At 31.6% G+C, this 19,664-nt stretch overlaps 1 protein-coding gene across 1 annotated transcript in view; it reads left to right on the top strand.

Annotated features, from left to right (window-relative positions):
* LOC134697876 (cadherin-related tumor suppressor-like) overlaps positions 1–18,276 on the top strand; it is an 83,647-nt gene extending 65,371 nt beyond the window's left edge. Inside the window, exons 12-19 of the mRNA XM_063560163.1 lie at positions 49–1,416; positions 2,028–3,760; positions 5,001–5,098; positions 10,702–11,018; positions 11,511–11,707; positions 12,660–12,780; positions 13,189–13,341; positions 14,604–18,276. Of these exons, the coding sequence (XP_063416233.1) occupies positions 49–1,416; positions 2,028–3,760; positions 5,001–5,098; positions 10,702–11,018; positions 11,511–11,707; positions 12,660–12,780; positions 13,189–13,341; positions 14,604–16,318 (5,702 nt within the window). The 3' untranslated portion in view covers positions 16,319–18,276. The remainder of the gene's footprint in view (positions 1–48; positions 1,417–2,027; positions 3,761–5,000; positions 5,099–10,701; positions 11,019–11,510; positions 11,708–12,659; positions 12,781–13,188; positions 13,342–14,603) is intronic.
* The last annotated feature ends 1,388 nt before the right edge of the window (positions 18,277–19,664 follow it).

Raw genomic sequence — 19,664 nt, 5'->3', positions numbered from 1 at the left:
TAGCTAATTTCAATCTACATACAATTAAGTTCTTGTTTTAATTTGCAGGAGATATTTCGATAGCCAGTTCTCTTCTGGGACAACTGAATCAGGAGTTCAAATTAGTAGTCAAAGCCCAAGACAAAGGCACGCCACCAAAGAATGTTACTCAGGAAATAAGATTCAAAATTACAGGTGTCAATGAAAATAGTCCTGTTTTTACCACCACCAACTTGCAGACAACCATCATGGAGAACACGATAATAACATCCAGTATTGCCAATGTCAATGCAAGAGATAATGATGTTCCTGGTCCAAATAGTGAAATTTCCTACCATATTGTAGGTGGCGATCCTAAAAATCTTTTCTTAATCGACCAATCAAGAGGTGATATATCAGTTCATAAACCATTGGATTATGAAGCAACAAGACAACATACTTTGACAATCATGGCCAAGGATCAAGCTCTTTTCTCACAAAATGCAACAGTTGTTTACATTGTGCATGTGACTGACGTGAACGATAATGCACCTGTCTTTAACAGCACGTATTTCATAGTATCAGTCGATGAAAACACTGCAAGTGGTGTTGTCATAACAACCATAACGGCTACCGATTCTGATTCTGGAAACAATGCCATTATTGAATATTCTTTCGGATACACTCAGAATAATGAATGGTTTACAATTGATCAGTTTACTGGTTCCATCAAAACTAAGGCAGCATTGGATTATGAGCAGCAGACTTCATACACTGTTTTGATTTTAGCCATCAACCCAGGAACACAGCTCAAAAATACCACAGAAGTTGTCATTGAAATTAATGGAGTTAACGAATTCTATCCAACATTTGTGCAAAAGAACTATCCATTCAGTATCAAGGAATCTATTCCTGTCGGTACAACTTTAGGGTCAGTGGTTGCCACTGACGATGATGACGGTGAAGATGGAGTTGTATACTATTATTTGATTGGCTCAAGCAATGCAAAAGGATTTAAAATGGATTACAAAACAGGGGAGTTAATCGTGTCTGGACGTCCCGACTATGAAAGTTCACCACATATAATCCTAACTGTCATGGCTAAGAACTGGGGCAGTATAAAAGGTGGAGACACAGACCAGTGTACTATTAAAATCACTGTAGAAGATGCTAATGATCCTCCAATATTTTCCAAACAACTTTACAATGCTTCAGTCAGAGAGAATTCTGGGATAGGTATCAATGTCATACAAGTTGCAGCAACAGATACGGACCACAAACCATCAGACCAAGTTTTCTATTTCACCATTTTGGATGGAAATGGTAATGGTCTTTTCAAGATTGATCCTTCAAGTGGATGGGTTTCTACGACAGGTGCAGGGGTGCTGGACAGGGAGACTAATCCTGTATATAATGTGACTGTTGGAGCTGTAGATACCGGAACTGTGCCCCAGACAGGTAAATTGTAAACTAATTTCAGTTAGCAAACAACTGTTTATTAATACACCTTATTGTTATTTGTCCGCCAATACTATACATCACAAAAGTTCCCATAACATTCTCTACATAATTAATAGAAAATATCTGAAGTCACAATGGAAAAGTGATAGTTGTATGAAATAAGTTGTTCAAATGGAGAAGATTCTTGGGTTTAACCATGCAGAATTTCAAATAGCAATAAGGTCTATTATTGACAGAAGTTCACAATCTTAGACATAATTTTTACAAAATCGTAGACATATTGTTTAACATTATCTTCTACATTTTTTTAATACAACACATGAATTTTATGCAATAGATGGAATATGGTGTATTAATCTCTAGGTGATGATAACAAAATGAAAAACAATGGAAAAATGCTTGCATTCCTGTTCTTCATCTCAAAATCTGACTGCAGTAAACACACACACACAAAATTATGATAATGAGAACATGTTGTCTTGCAAAAAATTGTAAATTTGAAGTTCAAGATAGATCATGGGATAAAATTGCTACGAGACCATAAATAATTTCAGTCTTGTGAGAAACCTTGTATACTTTGTTTATTATTGTTGTTATTTATTTAACAGGTTCAGCTGTTGTTCAAATAAACCTGATTGATGAAAATGATAATGGACCATTCTTCATTCCAAGTAATTTAACTGGACACATTTTAGAAAATCGAAATGCTGAAGTCCCGGTTATTTCTCTATATGATTTCACAAAAGATCCAGATCTAGTTCCATACCAATACAGATACAGGCTACAAGGAACCAGTAGTTATTTCCAGGTCAATGAGGTCAGTGGAATGGTTACATCAAGGAAATCTATTGATCGGGAACAGAATCCAAAGTTTGAAATTGGGGTCATAGTTTCAGATGGAGGCTCTCCAATACAATCATCTACTCTTACATTTAGCGTAGTTGTTGATGATGAAAATGATACACCGCCATCACCCAGAAACAACATGGAAATACAAGTAGCTCTATTTAATGAGAGAATCCCAGCAGGTCCAATAGCAGACGTCCGCCCTATTGACCCAGATTTGGTTGGTTCTTACAGCTGCGAGATTACAACACAAACAAATATTTTCCATATAGCAAATGGCTGTCAACTGAGTGTAATGTCAAAACCAGATATTACCAACCCAATGATTGTCAGTTTTTCAGGTTCTGATGGACGCCATGATAAAGTTACATACAATGCTGAAATTAAGTTTCTCAAGTTCAGTAACAAAACCCTGGACAACACAGTCATTCTTAGAATTGAGAATATTTTAGCGGAGCAGTTTGTCGACTCTAAATTGAAAAGTATGAAACAGTATCTGTCGGGTGTATTTGGAACATCATACACTGTTGTTATTTACAGTGTTAAATCTTTCGACAGGGATGCTCTTGTTTACTTATCTGTCACAAACCCAGATGGTTCGCTAGTTTTACACGACATTTTGAGACAACAGGTTTTAAAGAAAAAGACAGACATTGAGTCTGAAGTAGGAATAACAATTAGTCATGTTGGTTACACACCATGTGCTCCGTCTACCTGTCATCTCGGTGAATGTTTAAACCATATTGAAGTTGGTAGCAATGTGAATGCCGTAGACTCTGATCGGCTGATTATTTCATCCCCCGATTTAATCATTTCCTATCAGTGTTCATGTCCGCCTGAAGTTACAGGAACACACTGTGAGATTCCCGTCAGCCCTTGTGGAGATGGTCATTGTCAAAATGGAGGATTTTGTTTAACTAATCAAGAAGGAAATCAAATATGTGATTGTCCAACCGGCTGGACAGGTACATATTGTGAGAATGATGTCAATGAATGTTCAGCTTCACCGTGTAGGAATGGAGGATCATGTGAAAATACACAAGGAACATTTCAATGCAGTTGTAGAGACGGATTTACTGGGAATTTATGTGAAAATGGTGCTGATCGGTGTTCACCAAATCCATGTGTCAACGGTATTTGTAAAAATCAAATTGGAAGTTATAAATGTGAGTGCCCTTTCACTTTCTGGGGAGACAAATGCCAGTACACATCTATTGGATTTAATGTCGGTTCATATAAACTCTTCAGCTCTTTGTCGTCATCCACAAATGACAACACATTTGATATCACGTTGGCAACCGTGAGCAACAGGGCCCTGATTCTGTATAACCCTGCAGAGCTTACACAATCTAGCGAATTTTTGGCACTGGAAATTATTAATGGACAAGTGAGATTTTCATTTAACTTGGGAGATATAGCTACTTCTAGAGTGACTGTTCCTAGAAACATCTCGACAGGGGAATGGTTCCGTATTCAAGTTCATAGGAGTGGAGAGGTAAGGTTTCTTTTTTAATCAGATTGTAAAGAGCTGCACATACTGCAGATTTAATATTATTCATTGGATACCAACTTTCATTGATTTCATGGGTACAGGTTTACTACTAAATTAAATGTTCAACAGATGACAAATTTTCTATTGGCTAATATGCAGACCTCAGCAAAACCACAAAATTAAATATAGACCAACATACGAGTTTTCCTTCATCCACGAAAATTGGTACCCACGAAAATTAATTAATACACAGTAACTGTAAATTCAAATAATATGAGGCAGGCATTACCTGTAAATGGGGACGAAGTCTGTATGAATTATTTTTTTGTAACTTAAATATTTGTTAAAAAAAAGAAACTGAAATACCGTAACGTTTCCGATTTTGGTTCTGTTGTTAGGGATTTAAGTTGTGACGTTATTTAAGTTATGACGTCATATGCAATGTAAACAAAGAAACGCTATCATCAGGTAATGTTTTTTCATATCAAGGAATTATTAAAAATGAAATTGGTATTGCGTTCCTTCCTATTTTATACTAGACTGATAAATAAATATTTTACTCAAAGTTTCATACAAACGAGACCGGAAAAAGAAAGTACATTGTAGATTTCTGCGCAGATGCGGGAATTCAAAACATGACATAAAAAATGTTTTTCCCCGATTTTGAGTTCATTAGTACAATGAAAATTTCGGGAAAATTTTCCCGATTTTTTTTCTTTTTTTTTCTTGATTTTTCTACTGTTATTGGGGACTTCGTCCCCATATTATTGTGAAGAATGTGTTTTCAGTCAGAAAATAATGTTACCTTTTATAGACTAAACTATAGACTTTACATGTTGACCTTAAGTTTCAATTGTATCAGCTTGTTGTTTGATTGACATGTATCCTACATACAGATATTTGTCCAATAGATGAAACAAGAATCATGACAAGAAAATGACTTTAGAACAGGGCAAAATATTTCAAAATAATATTGAACCAGCATGACCAATGTTCTAGGGTATAGCCATGATTTCAAATGTTTACAAAGGAAACATTTTCTATCATATGGATACTTTGGCAAATTAGACCACCAAATCAAATATCAACGAAATATTTAATATTTTCTCAATAGACAACAGTTAGCATCCACAAAAATAATTGATACCACAGTAACACATAATAGAAACAATAACTTTTAACTCTTTATTGTATTGTGACTATAGACTTTATCTGATGGATTCTTATAAATTTTGTATTTTAGCATGCCCAGTTAAGAGTTAGCAGTTGTCCCAAAGATGGAGGTGTGTGTCCAGAATGTTCCGACTCATCCTGCACCAGAGAAGCTTCACAAACATCTCAGTAAGTTTATCTTGGTAGATAGTAAGACCCATGAGGATGCTTTCCCAGAAATATTAAGGGGATATAATAATAAGTAGGGGGAGGCAACTCTTAATAATGACAAGAAATACAAAATTAAGAATTTTGAAGGTTATAAAAAAGGACAAGGAAAATGTTATCTCCACATTTATACCATCACAATGATTCTGAACATTTTTTTCCTCCCCATCCCAAACAGCAACGGCCATGTTTTTTTGTACACCCTCTCAAAATCCTATTTTAGACTCAACAACTATACTTTATGACACAATGTGACCTTTTTGTTGCTTATTTTCTTCTTTTTTTTTTTATATAATTGACTATTTCAAAGTTGAAAATTGTTTTTGCAATGAAATGAACTAAAAATAGTCTACACAGAAATTCTTAAAATAAGTGACTTTTTCTTTTGACCTTCTATTGTCCATTTGAACAAAGAATTTTAATTTCAGATTGACGCAATAATTGATCTGGGTAAAAATTTTATTAATTTAAAAATGCATCTGAAAAAAACAATTTTAATCTTCAAGGTCACAAGTCCTTACAGAAGAAAATTGATTTGAATTTGTTAGCAGTGTTAAACAAAATAATACATTAAATAAAAATTGGGAAATTTGAAAGTTTAAAAAATTCAATATCACAACCTGTTGTTATAAGGATTTTAATTATGACCCTGTATTGAGGACCAGATATCGTTAAAAATATCAGGAGTAGGACAACTTATTGTATTCAGATGTGAGTTCAATACCACCCCTATGTCAACATTACTTTAGATCAGTTGAACCGAAAATAATATTTTATTTGTTAGCTTTTAAAAATGATTTTTACAATCGGTCTTTCACCTAACAAATATATTGTTCTGATATCAGAATCAGAGTTGAGATATTATCAATGTTATTGAATTATTGAATATGTCCAATCCTTTTAACCTTTAACCTATAACCTACAGTTCGTGTGGATATGCCTTTCTTCACTCTTCTTCAGAGGAAGATGACCTGAGAATATTGCAACTTAAATTATTCATATATATATATTTTCTATTTTCTGAAAGTCTAAATTGTTCTCAAAATTTGTTTAATATATTGATTATTTTTTTCTTAGTACTTCTGGCAAAATCCAAGTAAGACAAATAGGTGAATTGATCCTTCTGTCTATTTTATTCAGGCTTTAGTTGAAATTGAAAAAAGAAGGTTGATTGGTATTGTTCAATGCCTCTTTAAGCTGAATTGGCTACATCATGGCAGTCTTGTTTTTATTAGTTGAGGAAGCTGTGGTGTCAGGGAAAAACACAACATGTGGCAAGAAATCTGCAATACCCAGTCAATTTAGATTGGAGTCAAATGAATTTTCTGCTTGTAGGATTCAAATTCACAACCTCAGTGTTGACAGGCCAATGATACAGTAGTTGAACTGTTCCGACCACTTGGCTATCAAGGCCCATCATGTCTGCAACATAAAATTTTATTGTAAAAAAAAAAGCTTTTTGGAAAACAGTAAATAGTTTTAGAATTAGACAAATTTGTTTGACCTCTAAATTAAGGGTGCAATCGAAATCGCAACAAATGTAGAACATAAAAAGTAAACCATGTTTGAATAATATAATCCCTTAAAGATTTTCATGATACCACTTTTAAACTATTGATTTTTAAAAAGACTTCATAACTTACGATTCAAGACTCTTTCATTTAAATCGTTTTAATCTAATTTTCATATTCTATTTCATTTATTTCTTTTGATTTCTGATAATACATTTTTGAAAGAAGAATTTCATTTAAATTTAATTTTCATATTTCATTGTGCCAATTGTTGACTGTCATATTGGCAGGTCTTTTTATCGGACATTTTTGTTTGGACACAAATATAAGAGCATGCTTTAGTTACCAATATATTAATAGATTAAACTTATTGTTAATCAATGAAAACCTGCCACTACAAAAATATTTCATAATGGAAATATATATTATCGTTTTAAGTATTCATTTTAAATAAGAAAAATATTTATTTTTGGACAGACTGGGATTAATTCATTATTATACTTGGACAGTTTTAAAGTGACCTAGATTTTTGGTAGAAATGTAAGTCAAAGGTTAGGTTCATGTTTAAGTTTTTGGATTTGGATGTAGCTTTTTTTTTATGGAAAGTTAATAAATTAATTTTGAGAATCTGCAGATAAAACTTTTTTTGTCATATTTCATGACTCTTACATATTTGAAACCAAAATTGCTTAGGTATTTGTCTCATTAAATGTAGTATCACTTGTTTCTAGGAAAAATGAGATATTAAAATGAAATTTTGAATAAGAGATTTTATTTAAATAGAAAGTTTCCCAAAGTATAAACTATTACATGTTCTGCACACAAATCAAGCAATTTGAACTACTTCAACTTATGAAATAATTTCACTAAACTGGCATTGATTTAAACAATATCGGTTTTGATAATGTCCTCTGCTGACTGAAGCATAACACACTATACAATTCAAATGTTTATCAGTTTTTTTAAAATAACTTTTTCAGTAGAATTTTCTAAAAGCTAAATGACTAATAAATAATCTTTCTTCATCAAGTTTATTAAATGTAAAAGTTGAAAAAAATCAATTTTGTTTTGAGTTTATAGGGAATTTTCATTGGAGAATCAGTCGTTAAAAAGGTTATGTATCGATTGCATATTGTGATAGAGGAATATCAATTAATCAACAATTTCACAGTGTTTTATAATGTCAAAGAATAATTATTCAGGAAGGATCACACTTTTACTTGTAATTTCAGTTGATAGTAAATAATGAATTTCACAGAGAATTAATCATGTTAATCCACCAGAATTTTTATTAGCATAACTTTTTGAGAATATTTTGAAAATTAAGAGTTTGAGTCATCAGGTGCAAAAAAGACAAATTTCTTCTACCATGATAAAGTTTAGTATTTTGGTTGACATATTTGTGTGCAACATGTTGAGTAGGATCTGCTAAAAACTGTTATAAGGAGTTTATTATCAGTAAGGATTAACAGAAAACCTACAAATAATGATGAATTACCTTAGTTGTATTTGGCACAACTTTTTGGAATTTTGGATCCTCAATGCTCTTCAACTTTGTTCTTGTTTGGCTTTATAACTATTTTGATATGAGCGTCACTGATGAGTCTTATGTAGACAAAACGCACATCTGGCGTACTAAACTATAATCCTGGTACTTTTTGATAACTATTATTACCTAAAAGTTAATGGCAATTGCCCTTTAAAAAAGCTATTTAGAATAGCTTGTGTTGTTTGTTTGCTTGCTCATCAAGTTTTACTCCTAGATGCATATTTCTCTTTTTATTCATATTCCTTGGGATTCATAGAATACAAAATCACCAGTAACAATGAATTTTCTAATCTAATTATGCATACCTTTTGAATATTTTATTAAGTCATAAAACTGTTTTATCATAAAATATGGCATGAAGTGTACACAGTACAGGTGTTTAATTGTAAAATTATTAGAAAACTCTCTTTCATACATGTATGTGACTGAAATATGTACAAGGTACTAATTTGGGGCACCTTGCAGGAGAATTGGATGAATTTAAAGGGAGCTAACTTACTAAAGAAAAATATTTATAGTTTTTTGGGAAAAAAGTATAAAAAATTTAAATTCTGAACACCATAGACTTGATATTGAAATAGGATTTTTTCTTGACTTTGGCAAGATTTCATTTTAAAAAAAGAAAGATATATTTTAATTAAAAGCAACAATTAACAATTTATAAAAAAAGTTTCCGTTTAGTTTCTTTACAAGTTCTCAGAATACTCAGTTTAAGATAAAACTTAATTCTTCCAATTGGAATTTGAAGGTGAGAGTAAAATTTACAAATACTAAAATTTTGAAGTTATTTAGTTCAAATGAAATCTCATGTATGTACGTGAGACTACAACATAAATCATTATTTTTAAAGTGCATGAAAACTTGCAATGAATTAAAAAAGAATGGCATAAAAACAGAATTTTCATATGATTTAATGCCTTATAAGGATGATTTTTTTTCTGTTCTGATAGAAAAACTGTGGTAGGTTGATGGAGATATCTTGCATATATGCATAAATTGACATGTGGACGATTAAAAAGAAAAAAAAAATAATGCCAATGCTCAGCTTAAGTTATAGCTGTGCTAAAAATATCAGGATGTGATTGAAATTTTGTGAAAGGAATAAAAGATGTTTAACAGTTTGTATCCATGTCGTAATCAGTAGTAAATTAAAATTTTCTTTTGGAACATAGAAATTAATTTACGACACAGCAAGTTATAAGTTACAAACTCCAGTTGTTAGACTACTCTTAAAGATTCACGCGTCTTTTTACAAAGTGAATAATTTTGCAATGAAAAAGTATATTGAAGAAACACCCGGGGACAAATCGTATTGTACCTCGATTCAGTTTGTAGCTCCATAAATATAATTTTCGCATTTATGATAAGATCAGACATCTATTATGAAATATTAATGTCTATAATTTGATCAAATATCATGTAATTTACTGTTTATTTGAATAAAAATATGATTATGAAGCATTTGAAAACCTCTTTTGAACAATTTACCTGTGACGGTTTGCAGTTTTATGTTTAACAAAAAATGATAAATGGAGCCCTCTCAGATACTAATTAATTCTATTTTGAAACCTCAATGGTGATTTATTTCTTTTTTCCGAAACCTTGAAAAAATTAAATTACAAATTCAACAGTTGCTTTTGAAATGAGATTTTTTTAATGTTGGAGGGAGGCGATGAAGAATTTTTTTTGTGTGAATATGCAATTGAATAAATTATGCCGATTAAAAATTGATATATTTCTTTATGAACTATAATTGAAAATTGTATGAAAATGTTCAATTATATATATCTGTATATATATATTAACAATAGTCTTTTCTTATGTTGAATTATTCATGTATGTCTGACATATTTGAAAAGACAGGCGGCCATTTTTCCTGTGGATGAATTTTGTCATTTTATGTATTGTAAAATATATCGGTGAATTGAATTCTTTCATAGAACCCTTGATACAATCCTTGATTTTTATCTTTGATTAAATTATAGATTTTTTATTTGTCACTTGATTGAGTATCTGATGGCCTCCGTGATTAATCGTAATATAACTGAAACATTATTATTGTGACTAATCATGCTAAACATTTGGCTGACCTCATGTTTGTAAAGTTCATAAAAATGTTAGATTTGTAGATGGCGGAACATACAAGTAGACATGATAATTTGAATAAATTGATAATTTTGTTTAGCTTTTCAAAATGGTAAATTCAGGTGAAAATGGCATGAAACACAAGACTATTTCCAACTTTCATGAAAAAAATTGTAGAAGTAATTTTAATGGGTTTATCTTCTACATCACATATGAAGTGTTTCTATACTATTTGATGATTTGAACCTTCACACTAAAAAGAAAGTGTAAACTTTTTAAGTTTTGCAGTGTAAACTTTGATTCTGTTATTTATATTTATTTATAATAAGTGCAATAATCCAAGGGAAGTAACTCAATTTCATTTTCAGTAAACATGATAAATTGAAGGATTTTCAATTCTCTTTTTTTTTTTATTTCAGAAAACTGAATTTAAGTAATGAGCCTGTTTCTATTGGTGGCATTAAAGACATTAATGTGGCATTACAGCGGCCTGGTCAGATTGAGACCCATGATTTTGTGGGATGTATGAGAGAATTTAAGATTAACAACGAAGATTATCTTCATAGTAAAAATCCTCTAGAAGAACAAGGTGTTGACAATAATGGCTGCCCACGACAACAAGGTCAAAGTTCATGCTCAGATGCCGTGTGCCACAATGGCGGCAGATGTGTTGATGAATGGAATACAGTCAGTTGTAGATGTGCAGCAGGTTTCCATGGCAATACCTGTCAACAAGGTAAATACTTCAGCTAATATAAAATAAAAAAAATGTTGGATTTTCATCATTTGGACAGGAGCCCAACAAAAGTAAACAAAAACAAAATAATAATCTTTAAAGTTTTTGTTCTTTTAACTTTTTGATAGACACCCTGTCCACAGTTTTATTAGGTTTCTGTAGTCTTATGGACAATTTATGGATGGAATATAAAACAGTATATATAACAGTATGCTTAATAACTCACAGTAGAACAAATTTCAGTATTGAACAGTGTAGTTTGACCTTTTAGCATGAAACCAAGAAGGTGGATAAAATTTCAATACCAATATGACTTACACCAAAAAGACTTAACTTAATTTAAGTGATTAAAAAAAATGACTAACAAATTGTATCAAAATATTGTTTAATTTTCCTAATATTTAGGCCGCTCTAAACTTTATATGCTCAGTACCATCATTTTTTGTTGCATCAGTTAGTTAAATAATGTATCAATCTTCATTTTGATTTTAGAATTCAAACCATTTGGTTTTGGTGCAAGTGCATATGTTGTGTTCAAACAGAAAGAAAGCTATCAGCGGGATGTTTTAGTAACAAAATCAAGGAGACGTCGAGCAGCCGACACATCCAGTGTCTTCATAAGATTTAGAACAACCAACAATGGTCTGCTTTTCTATGCAGAGAGAGGTTCAAGGTCATCAGTACTTTATGTAAGTCAAATGATTGGAATTGAAAGTTTTAATGAATATGCAAATTGTAAAGAGCATAAAATATACATGTATGACAGAATATGAGACTTGTTTGAATTGACCATACATATTCAGTGGAGTCATTTGAAAATTTTATCAGTAGTGGAAATACATTCAACTTTTAATTGGATAAGTTGAATTTTATATTCATTTATATGGATTTCAATCTGAAGTTTCTATTTTCTCAAACACAGTCCATCTTCAGTTTTTATATACATGTTTGTTAGCGTAAGATATAGGGTAAACAGTATAAAACAACTTCCATGTTTTGTTTTGATGATTAACAACTTTTACTAGATAAAATTGGATGTACATCTATTTATTAAAAAAAAACCTTGACATGAAGTATATAAGAAGATATATGTGTCATGCAGAATGTAAAATTGCATCTGTTTCAACGAAAAAAGTCATGATTTTCAGAAAAACTAGGAGACAGGCTTACGATCCTGAAAATTGAACTTGATCTGTATCTTGTCATGATAAAACAATACAGCAAATATCAAATCAATATCTCAAGAATGGTGAAAAATGTCTGTTGGGGACTAGGAATTAATAAAGAGATTTGGATTGTACATTATTAAAATAGCAACTAACACAAGACCAGAAATAAAATTCAGAGGTAAAAAAAACAGTAATTTAAGACAAACAGCGGTCTATACAATTTGTAAATATATAAACTGCTGTGGTGCAAAAAAGTTGCTAATAAAATTGACAAAAAGTATGACAAATATGAAATTAAGGAGATGTGGTATGATTGCCAAGGAGATAACTTTTGGCCAGAGTTCAAATGACGAAGATCTGTGTATGATTTCAAAATAAAAAAAACTACACAGATTTGAACATGGAAAAGGTAAAAATTGGAAAGAAAATATTAGTTTCACTATCAATAATATTGTTTTTTTTATTTTGACAGATTGATGATAAAACATTGAAGTATACCATCACAGAGAGTACCAGTAACCAGGTCACAGTAGAGGTCAAGGTCGACTCTATTCGTGATGGAAGCTGGCATAATGCTACAGTCATTATAACAGGTAAGCAAAGTTTCCATTTTAAAGTCGTGCACTTGCTATTACGGAATTGTTTCAGAAACTTTTCCCATTTTCAAGACATGGGAATTTGTGTTTTTCACCAAAATTTATTTGTTTTATAAATTCCTCTACAATTTTCTATTAATATTTCTTAAAAGTCAAAGGAAGATTGCAAATATGTTGAAGTTGTGCAACTGCTATTATGGTATTGTTTGAAGATTTTTTTTCTAATTTTTTTCAGACTTTGGTTTAAAGTCAGAAATAACCACAAAAATTGCAACTTCTTACTGGTATTTGAGACTTTGACCAACTTTTAAAGAATTGTTTTGAGAATTTTTGTATTTGACATTTTAAAATTTGATGATTTTTAAAATTTGATGATTTTTAAAATTTAACATTTTGTAATTTTAGGATCAACGATTTTGCTGATGTTTGACGATAAGAGTTCTTCTCGGAGCAATGTACAGACGGCATTCAAGTTTTCTGATGTGCATGTGACACAAATGTCACTAGGTGGCACCACCACAACTGTTTCTGTCGATGGTGGCTTAAATGATTTGCAAGGTAATTTTAAAATGTAAACTATGTAAGGTTTTTGTTGTGTATTCACAGTGAGCAATACATATGAAATATTTGCCACTGGACATTGAGCAAGTAATCATTCAATAAACTGCATAGGAAGAAAGTGTTAAAATGTATAAAAAATGGTTAACTCAAAGGTCAGAACATCTTTGATTTCAAAAATCTATGAATATTTGGAAAATTGATAGATCAAATTTTTATTCACAACAAAACATTAAAAAGCACCAGGATCATTGTACCAATTTTGAAATTCTACTGCTTTCCTAGGGGGTGGTAAAGGGTTATTTTCGTGCAACGTTTTCGTCCTTTTTATTTCACGTGTTTTCGTGTTTTGAAGTTTTATTTCTCGTTTTCTCGTGTTTAGTTCGACGTGCGTGCCTCGTGTTCTCCGTTATTTATTTTCGTGTTTTGTGTCGGAACCGTTAATTTCTCGTGCTTGTCGCGCATTTGATTAAAAAGTAAACTGGCACTAATTCAAAGTCAGTCCGGAGATTGTTTTAAGTTATGAGTTCACAGAATATTAAATTGATATCCAATTATATTTATGAATAATATTTTTCTTTCAAATCAGTTGTAACTAGCGGACGCTAAAAGGTGACTGTAGGGTCATCATGTCCATTTTATAATGACAAGATGGTATCCAAGAACGGCAGCATGATTACCAAATTATTTTACTTTTTCCTTTAATATGTATGATTTCATTTCTCGTGCTTCGTTTTTTCCGATTTTTATTTTCCGTGCAACGTTTTTGCGATTTTTATTTCATGTGTTTCCGTGTTCAGGGCCCCCCTTTACCACCCTCATCCTAGTTAATTAGATTTTGTACTCTCCGGCCTAATTTTGAAAGCAGAAGCAGTTAAGACAATTTACCATGTGCACTATTGTTGAATATTTGAAAATAAGGAGATGTGTTAAATTTCCAATGAGACAAGTATCCACCAAAGTTGAAGTTTAGTGGATGTGAGTAAAGGCAACCTTCAACAATGAGAAAATCCATATCATTTTAATAGTAGGCTATACAAGGCCCTGACTTGAAAAATATGATACAAATTTCAATTGATAAAACTAACTGCCTCATTCATAACTAAACAATTTATGAAAAGCGAATATGACAGACATTGAACAAAAGACAACCGCTGAATTATAGGCTCATGATTAGGGACAAGCACATAAAGAATGTGGCGAGTTAAACATATTTGTGAATGCTAAACCCTGTTTATATAATACAATACTTCTTTCTTCAGGTTTTGGAGGATGTGTGTCTGAATTTGAATTGGACGAGAAAGTTACACCTCTAAATGGTACAACTGACAGATTTGTTATTGAAACAAGTACTACTGGTGTCGAGAACGGTTGCTCTGGATTATGTGCATCTGCAGGATGCAGTGGTTGTACTGTAGATGGAGAAGTTGCTAAATGTGCTATAAATACAGCGGGAGAAGATGAGCCATTAGGAATTGGAGTAATAGTTGTGATCGCATTCTTTGGAGTTTTACTCATAGTGATTGTTGTCATTTTCTTAGTTTACCGATTCCATAGACAGCGAAAAGAGACAGCAGCAAAACAAAATGGCCATGTGAATAAAAGTTTCGGAAGTGGTCATAGTCCAGGAGATTCTGGTTATGGCGACAATGAATTTATACATCAACATGTCAATCAGAGTATTAAAAATAGTTCACATTATGCGGTGTCCAATGGTAGACTGCCAAGTAGACCCGATTTGATAAATGCTGACGGAAGAAGATCAGCTTTGCCGTTAGAGATAGATGATGGCACTGTTATAATTGACAATGGTGATATTCATTTGACAGGAAACGAGGATAGTCCAGAACTATATGATTTGGAAAATGCAAGTAGTATAGCGCCATCTGATATTGACGTTTCGTACTATTATGGTGCTTCTCGACATGGCAAAGGCCAGTCATATAGAGATAACTACAAAAAACAGTTATCAAAGACTAATGGGCATGGCCCATCTGCAAATCACTGGAACTCAAATGGTTCCAGAGAAAGTCCTGGTGCCTTAAGAATGCAGACCACTGCAATGCAAAATAGAAACAGTCCAGCTAATATGCTGGGTCCTCAGCATTTTAACCCGCCAAATCGCAATAGTCCAGCATCACAATATGGGTCTCGGCTTAGTCCCATGAATCAAATAAATAGACAAAGTCCCCATTTAAGGGCTAGTCCCTTAGTGCAACAAAACATGCGTGGCACACCAGACATTCATCACGGAAGGGGGGATTCCGATCATAGTGTCGTAAGTCATCATAGCCATCACAGTATTAGTTCAACCTCATCAGCATCTAGGATGCAACCGTTACCAAATGGACATATTAAACATAGTACTGGTAAAAGACCGATGCCAGGTAGCCGTGTTCCAAATCATTCGCGGCCAGTGAAAGGATTAACTGTAGAAGAAATAGATAAATTAAACGCCCGTCCATCTAGACCTAGTCCTGTCAGTATGTTGGAGGCTGTGTCTTCATCAACAGAAGAAAACCGTCTTAATCCACAGTATAAAATTAAAGACCATCTAGACGATGGGGCCATGTTGGAACCTCTTGATTCAAGTTCGGATGAAAGTAACAATGATTCATTCACATGTTCAGAATTTGAATATGAAAATGACAAGGGTCGTAGTGACTTTGACCCAAGTGCAATGATCTTTTCAAAAGTTGCCGAAGTTGACAATGAAAACGAGGATTTTAATGTGAATCCTAACTACCGGAACAATGATGGACTAGACTCAAATGGAAGTTCATTTGCTTCTTCAGAGGAAGGAAGAAGAAATGGGGCTCCAGTTAATGGTGCAATAAATTGGGACTATTTTACTGACTGGGGCCCTAGTTTTGAGAAGTTAGTGGGCGTGTTTAAGGATATTGCATCCCTGCCGGATGGGGACGGGACTTCAAATAATAATATGGACTGCAGGACTGAAACAGAGGAATATGTGTGACCCCCTCAGGACTATTTAAATATTTAAATTATATCAAAAGTAACTTACAGCACATGATTATGCAAATTAATGTACTATTTAATTATATAGAATATTTTATATTTTTGTTTCATCATTGAATTGTAAAAAAGAAATATTGTACATAAATTTTTTATTTTATCCATGATTTTGTATTTATACACAATATTCACTTGTAAATAAATTGCTATTGAGTTCTTGAGTCCCAGTCTAATTTAATGCATAATTACCATTAAGCTTTATTTATTCTCATTCAAGTGCAGCCAGTCAATATTGTGTGTGAAAACAAACTATTTTCTTACTGTCAGTCAAAAATAAACCTCAAATAAACTAACTACTTGTTTGATCAAAGTGTAAATATGTGTAAAAAAGTTTTTTCTTGAGGTTATCTAAGTTACCATGTTTTGATATGTAAATTAATGAGATCTATCTTTGTCTGACAATGATCATGTGATGGTCATGTGATGTTTTTACACCTAGTTCAAAGGTGTGTTTGATATTTTTTAATTGTACAGTCTTTTATACATTTTATAATATTTTGTTTGTTGTGTTTTAACCAAAAGTTCTTATATTTTATATCTTTTAATTTTAAAGCAAACAAAATTTGTTTCAGATTATTTGATTGTGTATTGATGAAAAACAGAATCATGTTTATTTTTAAAATATAATCATTTGTCACCATACAAAATATAAGAAAAGAACATTTGTAAAATTTAGATTTTCTGTAAAAATTAAATTGAAAATTAAAAGACAGGTAAACAGAAGAAAGTTGATTAATTGATTAATATTGAAATTAGTATTTTTATTAGATAATGTAAAAGATTGCAAGAATATATTTTTATGAATAAAATTCACAATAAATAATGAAAATAGTACATTCCATGGATTAAGGGGAGTAGAAATTAAATCTTGCCAATTGATTTGTGATATTCATTTGAAAATTGTACGTGTCATTTGTATTCTTAAGCAAAGTGTTCATTAAAAACATACACACATATCTTCATTTTCATCTGTCCATCATGTTTATACCTTTTACATAAATTGCTCATTTTATTGATTGAAACTAGCTACTTTATAGGAAATAGGTTTCTAGTATTTTGAAAATACTGCAAAATGAATTAAATTAATTTTCATCATTATTTGGAAAATAATCTACTTTTAATCTCTTATTATGAGATATATTTTTTTGAAAGCAAGATTTTATAATTTGACATCATTTATAAAGATTTATATATAAAAACATTTAAATATTTTTGTGAGAGTGTAACTATTAGAATGTGTTAAAGCATTTCTGTCTCAATTCAACTTCCAATCATTTAAGTTTTTTAACATTTCCAATTCATTTATCATTCCAAAGCAAGTTGAGGTCATGAATAAAATCATATATAGATTACTTTAGTACTTGATAGCATACTGCTGATATACAAGTAATGTTTACTTTATGTTTCCCCTACTTCTATGTGCAAATATGTTTCCCCTACTTCTATGTGCAAATAAAGACTTTTATAAAACTAACAAATTTGGTCAAAGGGAGATAACTTAAATGTAGAAGTTACAATTTTGTAAAACAATTATGTTAATTAAAGGGAGGTTATCATGGCATGACATTATGCAACTAAAGATAGTTCTTAATTATAATTATTAAAACTTTTTTATGATTAAACCATAATGTATTCATTTACTTCATTCCATATATTTCATAAAAATGAAGCATTTGAAAATTTGAAAATAGCCATAAACATTTATATTGTAAATGAAATTAAATATCAGCAGAAAAACAATTTATTAAATGCATGAAAATATACCTAGCTAATGATCAAAATGTTTATAAACCTATGCATTTATTTAAAATATAGACATTGTCTTGGCAAGAATTTGTTATCTGTTTACAGATAAAAATGATATTGTTTCTATTAAAGAAATAAAAAATAATGAATTTATTTGTGTTAGATTTGTTTGAATTAACATATGAAGTGGCTGTAAGTTATTAAGATGGCAACCGAAGAAAAAAAACATTAACACACACAGAGATAGATTGATGATTGATTGTTTGTGGCCTTACTTAGCTTTATCATTGAGGTTGATTTTTATTAGGGAAGCAGCTGGAGTGCCAAAATTGCTTACTGATTTTTCTGTTTGAAGACCACTTTTATTACTATTTGGTTATTTCCTGGCAGTAGTTTTATTGGTGGGAGGAAGTGACTGTCCCCAGTGAAAAGTAAAATCACAAAAATACTGAACTCAGAGGAAAATTCATAACAGAAAGTCCCTAATCAAATGGCAAAATTAAATGACAAAACACATACAACTATCATATTCCTGACATTTTAAAATGTAGAAAATAGTGGATTTTACCTGGTTTTATATCACTAAAACCTCTCACATGTATGACAGTAGCCTCAAATTTCATTATATTTACAATGATACATGAACAAAACAGACATAATAGGTAAAATAGTCAAAATATGGGCACAGCAGTCATCACTGAGTTACAATCTAGAAACAAACAAATATTATTATTTTTATTTGTATTTCTTTTTGTGAAATAGGTGACTTCTGGGTGTTGACAGGCTAGTAATACTGCACCTAGGACCTATTCTTATATAGTGACAAAAAGTAACCATCCAGCTACTAGAGGAAAACTTGCAATCCTATTATTAAAAAAAATTGTTGACCTTTCAATGTGTTGGGTCAGAAATTCACAACCTTTGAGTATTGATACCTTAGTGATCATTACAGAAGGACTAATTATACCATTCTGTTGCCAGGTACTTTTGTGTAAGCATCTTTTAAGGATTCATGTAATTTTCAAGGGTGCTTAATTTCGTTGATTAATAATAAAAAAAAAATGCATTTTCATGGAATTTTCATTATTGTGACTTTGTCAAAGTATGCAAACCCATGAAATCTATGAAAATTGGTTCATGTGTATCCTGCAAATAATACTATAATTCAGTGAACATGGTATAACAGTATAACATGCATAAAACCATATTGGAATAGAACATTTGTAAAATGCATGATGAGTTGAATATTTTAGAACCGAGTTTTATAGTATTGTTTTTCTCCACTGGTCATGGTTTGGGAAGGAAACATTGTCTGTAAACCTGTTTAACCCTATCCCATTTTGTGCAAGTCTGCCAAAAGTAAGTCGTCATTTGTTGCTGTCCACCAAATTTGTTTTTATTGATTGTTTTGTACCTGAAGAAGGCCTTTTATAGCTGACTATGCGGTATGGGATTTGCTCATTGTTGAAGGCCGTACGGTGACCTATAGTTGTTAATGTCTGTGTTATTTTGGTCTCTTGTGGACAGTTGTTTCATTGACA

The sequence above is a fragment of the Mytilus trossulus genome, chromosome 14, assembly GCF_036588685.1.
Source record: "Mytilus trossulus isolate FHL-02 chromosome 14, PNRI_Mtr1.1.1.hap1, whole genome shotgun sequence".
Classification (NCBI taxonomy): Eukaryota; Metazoa; Mollusca; class Bivalvia; order Mytilida; family Mytilidae; genus Mytilus; species Mytilus trossulus.
The sequence above is the reverse complement of the archived record's forward strand: the minus strand, read 5'-3'. Positions and strand labels throughout refer to the sequence as shown.